Source organism: Delphinus delphis, chromosome 2 (assembly GCF_949987515.2).
Source record: "Delphinus delphis chromosome 2, mDelDel1.2, whole genome shotgun sequence".
Taxonomy (NCBI): Eukaryota; Metazoa; Chordata; class Mammalia; order Artiodactyla; family Delphinidae; genus Delphinus; species Delphinus delphis.
The window spans coordinates 10,838,581-10,854,790 of NC_082684.1; the positions used below are offsets into that span (position 1 = coordinate 10,838,581).

The 16,210-nt window shown below is 36.3% G+C and overlaps 1 protein-coding gene across 1 annotated transcript in view; it reads right to left on the reverse strand.

Annotated features, from left to right (window-relative positions):
- PPP4R4 (protein phosphatase 4 regulatory subunit 4) overlaps window positions 1-16,210 on the reverse strand; it is a 120,116-nt gene that overhangs the window by 12,458 nt on the left and 91,448 nt on the right. Inside the window, exons 16-22 of the mRNA XM_060003329.1 lie at window positions 15,128-15,275; window positions 11,022-11,166; window positions 8,131-8,172; window positions 7,956-8,030; window positions 2,497-2,566; window positions 1,979-2,062; window positions 1,581-1,674 (exon numbers count right to left, since the gene is read on the reverse strand). Of these exons, the coding sequence (XP_059859312.1) occupies window positions 1,581-1,674; window positions 1,979-2,062; window positions 2,497-2,566; window positions 7,956-8,030; window positions 8,131-8,172; window positions 11,022-11,166; window positions 15,128-15,275 (658 nt within the window). The remainder of the gene's footprint in view (window positions 1-1,580; window positions 1,675-1,978; window positions 2,063-2,496; window positions 2,567-7,955; window positions 8,031-8,130; window positions 8,173-11,021; window positions 11,167-15,127; window positions 15,276-16,210) is intronic.

The following is a 16,210-nucleotide window of genomic DNA, read 5'->3' on the forward strand; positions in this document are numbered from 1 at the left end:
CTGACTTCAGACTATACTACAAAGCTACATTCATCAAGACAGTATGGTATGAGCACAAAAACAGAAAAATAAATCAATGGAACAGGATACAAAGCCCAGAGATAAACCCACACACCTGTGGTCACCTAATCCATGACAAAGGAGGCAAGAATATACAATAGGGAAAAGACAGTCTCTTCAGTAAGTGGTGCTGGGAAAACTGGACAGCTACATGTAAAAGAATAAAATTAGAACACTCCCTAACACCGCACACAAAAATAAACTCAAAATGGATTAAAGACCTAAATGTAAGGCCAGACACTATAAAACTCTTAGAGGAAAACATAGGCAGAACACTCTGACATAAATCTCAGAAAGATCTTTTTTGACCCACCTCCTAGAGTATGAAAATAAAAACAAAAATAAACAAGTGGGACCTAATTAAACTTAAAAGTTTTTGCACAGCAAAGGAAACCATAAACCAAACGAAAAGACAACGCTCAGAATGGGATAAAGTATTTTCAAACAAAGCAACTGACAAGGGATTAATCTCTAAAATATATAAACAGCTCATGCAGCTCAATATCAAAAAAAAACCAACCCAATGAAAAAATGGGCAGAAGACCTAAATAGACATTTCTGCAAAGAAGACATACAGATGGCCAAGAAACACATGAAAAGGTGCTCAATGCCACTAATTATTAGTGAGATGCAAGTCAAAACTACAATGAGGTATCACCTCACACCAGTCCGAATGGCCATCATCAAAAAATCTACAAAGAAAAATGCTGGAGAGGATGTGAAGAAAACGGAACCCTCCTACACTGTTGGTGGGAATGTAAATTGGTACAGCCATTATGGAGAACACAATGGAGGTTCCTCAAAAAACTAAAAATAGAATTACCATATGACCCAGCAATCCAGCTCCTGGGCATATACCTGGAGAAAACCATAATTCAAAAAGATACACGCACACCAATATTCACTGCAGCACTATTTACAACAGCCAGGACATGGAAGCAACCTAAATGTCCATCAACAGGGAATAGATAAAGAAGATGTGGTACATACATACAAGGGAATATTACTCAGCCACAAAAAGGAACAAAACAGTGCCATTTGCAGAGGCATGGATAGACCTAGAGACTGTCATATAGAGTGAAGTAAGTCAGAAATAGAAAAAGGAACATTGTATAATATCACTTATAAGTGGAATCTAGAAAAATGGTACAGATGAACTTATTTGCAAAGCAGAAATAGAGACACAGATGTAGAGAACAAACTTATGGATACCAAGGGGGAAGGGAAGTCAGGATGAATTGGGAGATTGGGATTGACAATAAACATACTACTATGTATAAAATAGATAACCAATGAGAACCTACTGTATAGCACAGGGAACTCTACTCAATGCTCTGTGGTGACTTAAATGGGAAGGAAATCTAAAAAAGAGGGGATATATGTATACGTATAACTGATTCACTTTGCTGTACAGCAGAAACTAACACAACATTGTAAAGCAACTATACTCCAGTAAAAATTAATTAAAAATAAAATAAAATAAAAATTAAGTCAAAATGTGAGTAGCTGACAGATCATACCCAGCACACTTGTCTAAGTTGCCATATTTTGCATGAAAAGCTTGATTATTAAAAGACTGGCTTCGAATCAATTTGGATTTCTTGATTTCTTTGCCTAGAGTAACAAGCAAAAGGAAAATGCAATTGTTTAGTTCATCAGTTCATCCTTAGCTGCCCCAACCCCATTTCCTCTCCAACTCCCACAATTTTCAGTAAAACACTGACAGGTGTAGCTTCCTTTCCTTAGCTTGACCTGACTGGTGTATCTCTTACCCCTACTGCCCATTAAGAACCGCCAAAACAGCTAACAGTAAAAGGCAAAAGGTGCCTTCAAATGATATATCTCATCTCACGGAGTGACTTCCCTGTAATTATTGTTTAGGAAAGGAAAAAAGGAGACACAAAAACAAGTTTCTTACTTGTGGATGGGGTGCCAGAAGAGGGTCCAGGGACAGAAATAGGGATGTTCTTGGGCAGAGTTGTTGGTGTCTTGGTGTCTCTACCTAAAACAAACTCTGATTTAAGTGCTATAATTTCCTCTGAGTTCTTATTAATCTCCATACACATACAAGGCAATGCAGAGAATATGAATCACTATCCCTAGTGAAGCAACACTCTCTTCCAAATCTTACTTTTTATGTATTTAAATATTTCAATCTTAGTTATTCAGTGATCAATTTTGCAATCTTATTGCTGCTACCAAACTTCAAACTTTCCTTTGAAGGATCTGAACCTCCACATTGATCCTCACCATTTATTCATGTACTCCTAAACCTATATCACAGTTAGCAGCCAATTTTTGAAAACAACTTTGATAAATGAAAGAAAGTGAAGTGATTTTCCATATTAAATTAAAAACTAAGCATGGTCTCTCAGCATGCTAGGATGCAACATCAGTTGGGTACCTTGGTGATAAAGACATGCGAAAACTACTTACGTTTCTTTTCAAAGGTTTTATCACTCATGGGCCTTCCATCATTTTGTTGCTTTTCTTTTTCTAATTGTTCCTATTAATAAAACAGTATCTTAGCATTAAAGGTAAGCATTAGATTTAGAAAATTGTTCTAATCAGAAATTACTCTAAGCTTTAGAGGTACAGATACAGTTCACAAAAATACATAACAGAAGTAATTTGCTTTTCCAAATTAGTGTCTAAAGAAGTCACAGTTCTTTCAGATTTGTGTTTTTTTAAACATCTACAGAATTGTGCCCTTGGAGGCTTGTCAAACTAAAACAATGAGTTTAGTATCACTGTTGTGATGAGCCGTTAATTTCTACAACGTATTTACTCATTCTCATCAGCAAAATGTGTTACTACTGGCCCTTTCCATTTCTGACTGATACATGGCAAAATAATGTTCTTCTTTTAAAAGACTGAGAGAAAAAGAAATGATCTTTTAGATATTATTTAAATGTTCTATTGAAGTATAGTACACATAGAGAAGGTGCACAAATGTAAGTGTGCAGCTCAATAAATTCTCCCCAAGTGAACACACCCATATAATCAGCTCCCAGACCAAGAAACAAAATGTTACCCACACTCAAAGAGTTCTTTATCCCAACAGAATAGCCAAGAAAAATCAATAAACATATCAAGTTGTGAACAAACATGGCATAACTGACATGTACAGAACACTACAATCAACACTGGAGAACATACATTCTTTTCAAGTGCATGTAAAATAAAAAGGCAGAGAAAATACGCAAGATAAAAAATATTCCACATAGAACTGGACTGCATAAAAAACTATTAAATAAAAATTCTAAAACTAAAAATAAAACATGCAAAACTGAAAGATATCACCAAGTGGGCTTAATAGTAGTGTTACCTGCGTCATCTTTTCCTCTACTATCTCGATCATATTAATCACAGTTGTCTTGAAGTCCTTGTCTGCTAACTCTAATATCAGGATCATCTGTGGATCTTTTCCTATTCTCTGATCTTTGTCTTGGGTTTATTAGGTCATTAAGTCCTAAAATGTTTTAGAGTCTGCTTATTCTCTACATCTTCTACCACTGGCAATCCTGAACTCTAATCTTTGGTTTAGACTGCTGAAATAATGCAATTTGCTTTTCAGAGGATTTCCACTTAAGTTTTTAATCTTACAGCATAATTCTCTGCAGAAAAATAGACAATATAAAAAATCAGAATTTTAGAACTGACAAATAGAGTAATGGAAATTTTAAAATCAGTGGAGAGTCTCCGCAGCCAAATGCAGAGGGCAGGAAAAGAACTGGTGACACCGAAGATGGATCAACAGAAATTATTCACTCTGAGTAGCAGAGTTTAAGGAAAAAAAAAAAAAAAGAAAGAAAGAACAAAGCCTCATGGACCTGTGGGATAGTATCAAAAGATTTAACATATGTGCAATTGGAGACCCAGAGGTATAAGAGTGAGGAACTGGGACAGAACATATATTGAAATAAATAATGGCTCAAACCTTCCCAAATTTGGGAAATGACACTCATTTACAGATTCAGGAAGCTCAGCAAAGCCAAGACAGAAAAAATTTGAAGCTAATCATGCCTAAAAACATCACAAGCAAACTGCTAAAGATAAAAAAGAAAAGAAAAAATCTTAGAAGTAGACAGAGACAAACAACATTATATAGAGAAGAATAATAATTCAAATGAGAACAGATATTTTATCAGATGCTATGGAGACCACAACACAGACAGAAACACTTCTTAAAGTACAGCATAAAAAAGGCTGTAAACCCAGAATTCTGTATCCAATAAAAATATCCTTTAGAGAGAAAGGCACAAATAAGACATTCTAGATAAAGGAAAATGAAGATAATTTGTTACAAAATACTTGCACTCCGAGAACTTCCAAAGAAAGTTCTTCAGGCTGAAGGGAAAAAATAAGAGGGACATTTGGGTCCTAAGCAATGAATGAAGAGCACTGGAAATGGTAAACATCTGAGTAAACACACAGGTTTACTCTCTTAAGTTCTTCAAGATACATATGACAACTTAAAGCAAAAATTATCACACTGACTGGTGGGGTTTTCAGTGCAGATGTAATTCACATGACAAGTGTAACATAAAGAACAGTATGGAGCAAGTAAAGGGTTCTGTATCACTGTTAAATAAAGTGGTACAATATTAACAAAAAGAAGACTATAAAAGGTTAGGTATGTCTGCTGTAATCTCTAGAGAAAACACCAAAAAGCAATTCAAAAAAAAAAGGGGGGGGGGCGAAGAGACAGAGAGAAACACCAATCACTAAGATAAAAATATAAAAGGGGGGCTTCCCTGGTGGCGCAGTGGTTGAGAGTCCACCTGCCGATGCAGGGAACGCGGGTTCGTGCCCCGGTCCGGGAGGATCCCACATGCCGCGGAGCGGCTGGGCCTGTGAGCCATGGCTTCTGAGCCTGCGCATCCAGAGCCTGTGCATCCGGAGCCTGTGCTCCGCAACGGGAGAGGCCACAGCATTGAGGGGCCCGCGTACCGGGAAAGAAAAAAAAAATATATACATACACATATATATATATAAAAGGGGGTATCATCATAGATTCTATATACATTAGAAGGATAATATAAGAATATTATACACAACATATGCCAACAAATTTGACAGCTTAGATGACACGGACAAATTGGGGAGGGGAAGCAACTTATCAAATTGACAAAAAAGAAAGAAAATCTGAATAGTATTATAGCTATTAAAGTAATTGAATGAATTATCAAAATCCTTCCAAAATGAAAACTTTGAGTCTTGATAGTTTCACTAGTGAATTCTATCAAACACTCAAGGAAGGGAAAAAAAACAATTTTATACAAAAGTTGTCAGAAAATAGAGGAAGTGGTAATACTATCCATCTCATTTTATGAGGCCAGAATAACTCGAATACCAAATTTAAAAGACCCAAGAAATGACCCCAAAAATTATAAACCAGTTCCCACTATGAATTTATGAATACAAAGGCAAAATTCCTTTAAATAAATTAGCCAAGCATCCAACAGCGGAGAAAAGGACAATATATCATCACCAAATAGAGTTTATCTCCAAAATATAAAATCGGTTTACCATTTGAAAAATCAATGTAACTCAGTGTTTTAACACAATGAAAGTAGAAAAACAAATATCATTTCAGGAAATGCAGAAACAGCATCTGGCAAAATTTAACAATCACTCATAAAAACTCTCAGCAGACTAGGAATAGAAGCGATAAAGGGCATCTATATAAAACCTATTGGTAACACCATACCTAATGATGAAAGATTGAACTGCTTCCCCCTAAGAACAGTAAAAAGACAAAGATGCCTACTTGCATCACTTTTATTAGTCAGAGGTCTCTTATTATACTGGAGGTCCTGGACCTTTTAATACGACAAAAAGAAAGAAATAAAAGGTACAAACACTGAACAGGAAGAAGTAATCCTACTGTACTAAAAGATGACATAATGGCTCAGGTAGACTCATGTCCTATTAAATCTAAAAACCAACTTCTACAACAAATAAGCAAACTTAGCACATTTTCAAAATACAAGGTTAATATACAAAAATCAATAGTATTCTTAAACTCCAGCAACAAAAAACTGGAAAGTAAAACTTTAAATTACAATTCCATTTATAATGCCAAGACACGTAATATACTAGAAATAAATCTAACAAAAGACTGCCTTGAACTCTACACTTAATTCTACCAAAACTAAGAAGACTAAATAAATGAAGTGGTAGACAATGTTCATGGATTGGAAGACTTAATTGTTAAGATGGCAATTCTCCAAATTGACCTACAGATCAATGCTAATTAACACAATCCTAACTAAAATTCCAGCAGGCTTTTTATAGAAATTGATAAACTGATTCTAAACATTGTATCAAGATGAAAAGGGTCTCTACTGGCCAAAGCAATTTTTTAAAAAGTTGGAAAAGTTACCCTACCTGATTTTAAGAATTACTATAAAGTTATAGCGATCAAGATAGTTTGGAATTGCCAAAAAGATAAACCTATAAATCACTGCAACAGAATGGGAGTCAAGAAACAGACATATGTATATATGGACAACTGATTTTTTTAAAAAAGGTGCTAAGGCAATTCAATGGAAGTAAAGTTTTCAATAAATGGCATTAGAATAATTGCTCATTGAGATGGAAAAAATAAACATATATAAAAATTAACTTGAAATGAATCATAGACCTAAATGTAAAACCTAAAACTAAAATTCCTAGAAGAAAACACAGGAAAAAGTCTTTATAATTTGGGGATAGACAAAAGACTCTTAGAACAAAAAAGCATGAACTATGCTAAAAGAAAAAAAAGGATAAGACTTCATCAAAATTAAAAACTTCTTCTCGTCCAAAGACACCATGAAGCACAGACTCCAAGAAAATATTCATAAAATGTATCTCTGACAAAGGAGCTGTATTCAGAGTTTATAAAGAACTCTCACAACTCAATAAGAAGATAAACAAAAATCCTTTAAAATCTGAAAAGAGACTTCATCAACTAAGATATGAGGATGGCCAATACACAAAGGAAAAGATGCTCAGCCTCCTTAGGCATCAGGGATAAGCAATTTGAGATAACATCACATACCCACCCTCTCGAGCATTAGAGAGGATACGGGGTAACCGAAGCTCTCCACCACAGCCAGTGGGAATGCAAAACGGCACAGGCACTTTGTAAAACAGTCTTTGTTTTTAAGTTAAGTGTAGTTTACCATACGATCCAGCCATTCCACTCCTAAGTTATTTCCCCAAGAGAAATGAAAACTTATGTCCACTCAAAGACTTCTTCACTAATGTTCCCAAGCTAGAAGTAACCCAAATGTCCGTTAAGACGTGGATAAACACGTTGTGGTATATCCGCGGTACGGACTACTACTCAGAGATAAAAAGGAATGACCTCTTTATATGCACAAAAACATGGATGAATCTCAAAGTAATCATGCTGATGGAAAGAAGCATGACCCAAAAAGGTACTAACATATGATTCAATTTATATAAATTCTAAAAAACGCAAACTAATTTACAGTGACAGAAACTAATTAGTGGTTGCTAGGGACTAGAGTAGAAGATGTGAATCACTAAGGGGGCACAAGGAAATTTTTGAAGGAATGGCAACGTTTGGTATTTTATATTCTGGTTTCATGGGTATGTCTGTATGTCAAAATTCACCAAATTGCACACTTTAAGTATTTGCTGTTAATCATAAGTCAATCATACTTCAATAAGGTAGTTTTTTTTTTTTTTGAAGGCTCTCAAATGTAGTTTTCCTTACAATTCATAAAAGAACATATTTCAAAAGGTCAGGATTCTTCTTTAGTCATTTAGGGAAAATAAAATTAGTATGAAACTGAAAGAAATTATTGATTAGATTTAATAACAAAGCACAGTTAATACTGGTCAGAAAAGAGTACGTGTGTGTGTGTGTGAAAACATACCATTTCCAAAAGAAGTAGCTCTTCTCTTTCTTTCTCTTGATCCAACAAATCTTTTTCATAAAATTTTTTCTGAAACTAAGTTTAAAGTTTAAAATGAAATTGTGAAACATTAATGATGAGTCTCTGCCAATTTTTAAATATTCCTTTCAACATAAGGTAAAGAGAGTGTACTCACAGCGTCCATGGACATTTCCATTCTGTCCAACTCTAACACAGTCTGCAAAGAAAATGTTTTAAATTATTCAACAGTAATTAAATTAAATCAACTAATCATTTCTCAGAAAGACTCCTTTTCCAGAGGGAGGATCAAAGAAGAGACTTCTCCACTATGTGAAAGGCTAAATTAGAAAGTCTCTAAAGTTCTTCCCAACTCTATGTTGTGTTTTTAATCAACCTCTATATATTAACACCAAGATCCACTTAAACTTTTAAAAGTTTTTCAACTTAAGAAAAGCAAGTGTAGGGCTTCCCTGGTGGAGCAGTAGTTAAGAATCCACCTGCCAATGCAGGGGCCACAGGGCCCCTGGGCTGGGAAGATCCCACATGCCGCGGAGCAACTAAGCCCGTGCGCCACAACTACTGAGCCTGCGCTCTAGAGCCCGCGAGCCACAACTACTGAAGCCCACGCGCCTAAAGCCCGTGTTCGGCAATAAGAGAAGCCACCGCAATGAGAAGCCTTCGTACCGCAACAAAGAGTAGCCCCCGCTCACCACAACTAGAGAAAGCCCGTGCACAGCAACAAAGATCCAACTCAGCCAAAAATAAATTAATTAATTACATTAAAAAAAAAAAAGAAAAGCAAGTGTAGAGGATTATTTTAAATACTAAACACATGCAATTTAGTTTCTAATAACTTCCTGTGCCACTCTTTTCTGAATCTTCAGAAATACAATATAATTTTTGAATTTTTTAAAAAAACTTTTAGCTAAATATATACAAAGCTAGGTATCATTGGGCTTAATATCCTTAGTTCCTTGCCACAGAAACTTTTGATTATTATGACATTTTGACCAATAGAAAAAACTTTACTCTGAAAGCATTCTCTTAATTTAGAATTTGTCTTTTCAAATACATTGGTCTGAAATAAATTATTTCAGTCAAACAATGAATGGCCCATCTAATCCAGGGTTCTGTCTCTGATAGAGGACAGTACTTTTTTACAGGAGTAACTCTGATGGCCAGGATAAAGTACATTTATTCATATGCCCAAAGCTATCCATTGCAAACATAATATTTATTTGAAGTTTTATTTTTATGCTGAAATTTATGAAAATGTTATAATTTATGGCATGAAATAGCCCTTTTAAATGAAATTACTTTTCATCTTAAGAAACTGACTATTTCATTTTTATCCCAAAGCTTTGAATAGCTAGCTTCCTGAGAGGTTCCCATACCAATACATCAGTTTGATAAACATTATACTATAGAATTTTCATGGGACAGACTGACTTCCTCACGTGACACGTTCTTAAAATAAGGGCTGTACTACAGAATAATCCATTGAAAGTTAATAATCTATCAATTTAATTATATCATTTTTGCCCCTATTTATAGGGTTAGCTTGAGTTACCTCTTCAGTTAATAAATTCTCTCAAAAAAGTAACTGTCTCACGTTTACTATTTTGAAAGTTAATTCCATTGCTTACACTTCTGTAATTAAACGGTAAAGACAGAAACAAATGTTATGTGTATCTATGTTTTTAGATTTAGATGCATGTCCAGACTCTGGGTATTTCTGATTATTTCAGTTAATGAAAGAAGAATTTACATTTCAGTAAAATAAAATTATACTAATTAATACTAAGTTATCAAATCACTTTATTAAAAAGTTCCTGGGGCTTCCCTGGTGGCGCAGTGGTTGGGAGTCCGCCTGCCGATGCAGGGGCGCGGGTTCGTGCCCCAGTCCGGGAGGATCCCGCGTGCGGCAGAGGGGCTGGGTCCGTGGGCCATGGCCGCTGGGCCTGCGCGTCCGGAGCTTGTGCTCCGTAACTGGAGAGGCCACAACAGTGAGAGGCCCGCATACCGCAAAAAAAAAAAAAAAAAAAAAAAAAGTTCCTTATGCAACATCTGGCAATGATCTCTGGGGAAAAAAAAAAAAATCAAAGGACTCTTTCTGTTTTCCTCACCATCGACACCAAGTTACTTAACACATTAATAAATTAACTTCTCTCACTACAAATACATGCTCAAAAACTATGTGTCCTGAACTTCACATTCAGATTCATAAAAGTAATGATTTTTTTCTTGAATTTTATTTTATTTATTTTTTTATACAGCAGGTTCTTACTAGTCATCCATTTTATACACATCAGTGTATATACATGTCAGTCCGAATCTCCCAATTCATCACCATAAAAGTAATGATTTTCATGTGACATAACCTTATAAAAATATTATACACTCAACCAAAAGGTTTTGAAGACTATGAAGTATTTTAAGGTTTGACTTCACTAACCCAAATGTTTACTGTGTTAGAGTCCCAATATTGCCGAACAATCCATATAAGATCACACGCTAAAACGAACAAACAAAAACCCGCAAGACACAATGTTACATAATTGAAAAGCGCTAGGGATCTGTATTCAGCCCTGGCTCTGCCACTTACCAAGAAGATCTTAAGCAAACACTTGAACATTTCTAGGTCTCGAGCTTCTGCAAAGTCCAACAGATCACTGAAGGCCCCTCCAGCCCTTTCAGGGCTAAGTTTCTATCAAAGGTGACTTTCCCTATTATACCAACAAAGTTTTCCCAATTCTAATCACTTATAAAGAGTCTGGTGAATGAAGTACTCATTCATTATTAGCTGAACAGTATTTACTGAGTACCTAAAATGTAAGCTCTCTCATAGAGCTTATATCACCAGTAATAAAAGATTAATGTCTCAGTGCCCTCTAGAAGGACTTTCATATCCAATTGGAGCATACATCAACCAAATCAGTTACTAATTCTTACTCCTCTAGCAGTGATAGAAATATTTTAACATATTGCTATCCCATCAAGCTAAGATAGTGAGGCTGTGGTGAACACTGCAAGAAAGGCAAATGTCGTGGCAAGAGGGACGCTTACTCTTTTCACAGTGGCCAGAACATCTTTATCTTTTTCTTGACAGAGGAGTTTTCTCACACACATTTCTAACTGTTGAAGTAGATGTTTATCTGCAGGGATCTTCAGGGTAGATTTCACTTTGGGCAACAAGTAGCAAAGTTTCATTCTGCAATAAATTGACAGTATTAACTTGTGAGTGAATTTAATAACTAAGAATGACAGTCACATGAAATTGAAAGAAAACTCAAGCTTTAGCTAGCCTGAGAATTTCTTATGCAACAAATGTCTATGGAGGGTCTATGATGAGTCAAGCGTTCATCATTCTGGATGCTGAGATAACGCAGTGGAGAAAACCAACAAAATTCTCTGCTGTCACAGAGCTTACGTTCTAGTACACGGGTAGGGAGAGAGGATAAACAAATACGTAAAATGTCTGTCAAACAGTGGTAAATGCTGCAGAGAAAAATAAAGCAGGGAAAGACGACAAAGGAGTACAAGGAGGGGGATTACAAGTTCAAACCAGGTGGTCAGGGAGGCTTTTAGTCAAGATTTCACTGAAAAGATGACATTTAAGCAAAGAATGAAAGTAAATTAGGGACTAAGCCTTGTGACTATCTAGAGAAGAGGGGGGAGCCTGCCTTAGAAGTTGCCCCAAATTAACAAATTGGCCAGAACTGGCAAACTGGCTAGCACGTCTAGAACAGAGCAAAAACGAAATCAGCTGGAGGCCTCAGAGTGAAATAGGAGGCCAGTTCATCCGGGGCCTTGCAGCTCACGGTTTGGGGACTGGCTTTCATTTTGAGAGCAATGAGAAGCCACGGAGGGTTTTGCAAAGCCGACTGAAATGATGTGACTTAACGTTTGGAAAGTATCATCTGGCTACCGTATTGAGATTAGACTGTAGGTGGTCAAGGACAAAAGGGACACGGGGTGGCAGGGGGCTCTTTCAGTAATTCAGGCAAGAGATGATGGTGGCTTGAACCAGAGTGGCAGCAGTGAGGTGGTGGGAAGTGGTTTGATTCTGAATATATTTTACAAGCGGCAGGATGTGCTGAGGGCTTGGAAGTGGAGTGACAGAAAGGAAGTCGCGGCTCTGACCTGAGCAAGTGGCAAGACGAAATGGTTATTTACTGAGACGGAGAAGACTGCAGAAGGAGCAAGTGCAGGTGAGGAAGATGGGGATTAACTGGACAGATGAAGTCTGAGGAGCCTGTTAGATAGTCGACGGAAATCCTAGTGGGCAGTTGGCTCAATGAGTCTTCTGACCAGGGTGGATGTCCATGCTGGAGATTTGCAGTCAGGAATCTTCAGCACACAGATGATACACAAGCCATGAGACTGGAGAATCACCCAGGCAAGTAAGTGCAGTTTGAGAAGAAGAGATAAAAGGAGAGCATCTACAGCACCACCACAGGCTGATAAAGAAGCAACAAGCAAACTGAAGAATTCCAGACAGGTGAAAGGAAATCCGGGAAAGTATAAAAAAAACCCAACCAACCAACCAAACAAACAAAAAAACTTCCTAGGAAAAGGCGGTGCAAGAAATGTTCTGCTTTGCTAAGCTAAAATTCTACTGCTTTGCCAGGGCTGGTTGTCTAACTTGGGGCTGCTGTCTTCATTCATTCATTCATTCATTCATTCATCTAAGAGCTCTCCAGATACTATTTTTTTATTTCTATGCCAAACCTTGAGACAACTAAGTCCCATTCCTGGAGTTCCCAGGATACCTTCTCAGCTGAGCCTTCAGTTGAGGATTCTTATACAACAAAATCTGCTTTTTATTCAACTAAAAAGTCAAAAGAAGTTCCTCCTCTAGAATTTTCATCTCTGTACATAGCAATAATAGTCCCAAACTTATTCAGCTCTCACCACGGATACTGCTAGGCATGGTAACGCTTTCTCTAATTTAAGGGGTCCCAATTACCCCAGAGAGAATTGTTTTCATTTCTGGCCGCTGAAGAGAAGGCTCCTTTGAATACCAACAGTCTTTTTCTAGCCTTGGTATTGTCTAGACTCAATGAATTTTTTAAACATTCACTTAAGGAAAAACGATCAACAGTCCACGCACACTTCATTCTTTATAACCCAAGGCAGACCTAGAAAACATACATTCAACAGAAGCTACAGAAGCCTTAGCAGTGATTTATCTCTATGAGAATCCTGGGCCCAGGAGATTATAAAGATTTAGAGATTAGGGATCATACTTTTCAGGTAAACTAAATTCTTTCTGTACACTACCTCAAGTTTTTATTCTTCAGAACACCCCATGAATTACGTACCACGGAAATTGATGCACAGAGAGGTTTTGTAAGTTGCCCAGACACATAGCTGGTGGAGAGCTGGAAATCAGCTCAGGGAGTATGGCTCCAAAAACTCTCCCCCTACCCTGCTCGATCCGGCCACGCTCACCTGTCATGGCTTTCATTCTACCTGCACATTTCTAAAAGTGTTGAGCAAAGCCTTTCGTATCCAAAAGCCAGTTAGTATATGGTGTTGCTGGACCCATTTTTTAGGCTGGCAGCTGCCCAAGCAGGAGAGTGAGAACCAAGACAAACTGCTATACGATCATCTCTTACTCAGAAAAACCACCAAAATTCATAGAGCAATATTCATCTTCATCTGGTTTTCGAATTAACAGGTTGCTTTCCCTTAGAGTCAATGCTATGCTGTCAGTCACACTGACTCGAGTAGAGATGATTTCACTTCCTTTCAAATAATTTTTGGGAACTGCTTGATAAATGACGATTCAACACATTGGAAGCTATTTTTCTAGAATCACAACTTCAATTTGCAAAACGTTAACAATGTGGTTGGATCCCTTAGTTATTCACCAAGAGGTAAATTCTAAAGAATTATCAACGGGGTCTTTCAATTTACTTTAAATCACTTTAAATTTGCTTTAAATCTCAAGTCAAGGAAACGTCAGCTCTAGTTTGTAGAGCACAGGTTAAGATGCACAAAATACTAAAGCCAATGCAGTGGTACTTTCTGTATTTTCTCACCCTAAAAATACAAAACAAAACCAATGTCTAGATGTGTCCCCCTTAAATAATGCTCACAGCATTCTTAGGCTGAACTTTTCAACATCTTCTGACAATTCTTCTTGGTATATTTTCTCTCAACAGCCATGCTATCAGTCTATGCTTATTGCCTGGCCAAGTCTTCCTGTTAAAAAGTATTAAATGGTTGCATGTTGTCTACAATGCACATCATTTTTTTATAAAACATACAAATATGTCACACAGCTTGAAACTAGCATGAAGCACGGCTGGCATGTGGAAGCTCAGCAGGGAGCTCTGGAGTTCCGTTCAGGAAGTCTTGGCCAACTGACTCTGTGTCTCCTACAGATGAGTTCCTCAAATTCAGAACAGAGGCATAGAGCACAAATACGAAATCTAATGGCTGAGGGTTTAAAATTCTCTTCAACTCATTATGCAATATACAAATAACTCAAACAGTATGCATGTGTGCTTAATGCCACTGAATTGTACAAAATAGTTCAAATAGTAAATTTTATGTTATGTATGTTTTACCACAATTAAAAAAAAATTAATATGCTTGTTTGGGGAGGAAAAAAAGGCAAAATACATTTATTCTTTTTTTCAGTTTCCAAGCAAGCCATTTTCAGGCCCGTTTCATTTAACTTCACAGTTATTTAATCAACTCCAATTACCATTTACTGGATTTTGAAAATGTGAGACAGTTAAAAGCCTTGGAAACAGCCTTACTTCTCTGAATAAATGGGCCTGTAAAAATGGGCAGATCTTCTCCAAGCCAACTTTCAACTATTTTTTTCCTTTAGTCTTAGAAGATATAGATAAATTAATCACATCTACTCAATCTTCTCTTGATGCCAATGTGTGTATCCAAGTGGCTGGAGAAGCCTGCCAGTCTGGCTGTGACTACTGCTATCAGCCCAATAAACTAAAGACCTGAGACAGTGTTAAAAGATCACGCTTCCAGGTCCTACTGAGGCTCAGTTAAGTCTACCAAGAATTTCAAACCGAGTATAAATTCTTCACTTGATTATTTTTAATTGACTAAGAAAATGCTTTGGCATATATTCATCACAGTAGATACATAAAACATACAATTTTTTCAAGTATTTTCTTGGATTGGTACCATACCTCACATTTGCTACTGGATCATGTGTCAGTTCAATAGCAGGTAGAAAGAAATATTTACAGAAAAATGATTTGGAAAAGATCTCTATAATAAATTCACAGGTATCCAAAAACCGGAGTCTATTCCAATAACTTTTTCCTTGGCCCAGTTCTAGAAACAACAACAAAAAATTGTAAGTTTAATTTTTCCTACATAAAATTTCATGTGAAAAAAATCACTAAGTCCATGACAATCTTTTTTATATCCACAATTTGTTTAGCAAAAACAAGAGATAAGGGGGAAAAAATCGTATTATATACCCCCAAATTAATAGCACCTGAAAAAACAGAAAAAACGTATTAAACATTGCATTCAGTTCCATGAGCATTTATTAAATATTGAATGAACATATCTACTATTTTCTGATTACCCACCATGTACTAAGTACTTTATACATATTATCTCATTAAATCCTGAAAGTCAATCCAATGGGATGAGAATAAATTTATTCCTCCTAAAAGGTAAGGATACTGAGATTCAGAGAGGTTAAAGCCACAGAGCTGGAAAGTACAGACCTAGAATTCAAATGCAGGTCTGTATAACTTCAAAATCTTTAACCAATGAAATTAACTGTTTTCTTCTTCTCGTTTCCTTAAAAATGCTTTGAAGTAAAATCATATGTAAACACGATATCACTGAAAATCATTCAGGTCAATGTTGAAAGGATAATTTTCTCTCCCTTATTACAGAAATGTTCAAAAGCAAAATTCTTAATATTTAAAACCAAATAGAATCTCCATTCAAAATAAAACATTCTAAAGGTCAGGTCCTACCACTAAAAAAATGAAAACTGAATTAAAATGCAGTTAAAAAAAAAGGAAGATTAAAGTATATTGAGCATTATTTTTTCTTAAATGGAATTTTATGTACTCGAATTGTTTTGAAAAGTGGTGATCCATACTTAAAATGGTAAACTCCAATAACCAGAAAAATTCCATTACCTGCCTGTGCTGGATAACAGAGTTTAATAAAAGCATTAAGACACTACAGTCAAAGCAAGTACACAATAATTAACAAATTCACTAAGTATATATAGGTGCGCACCA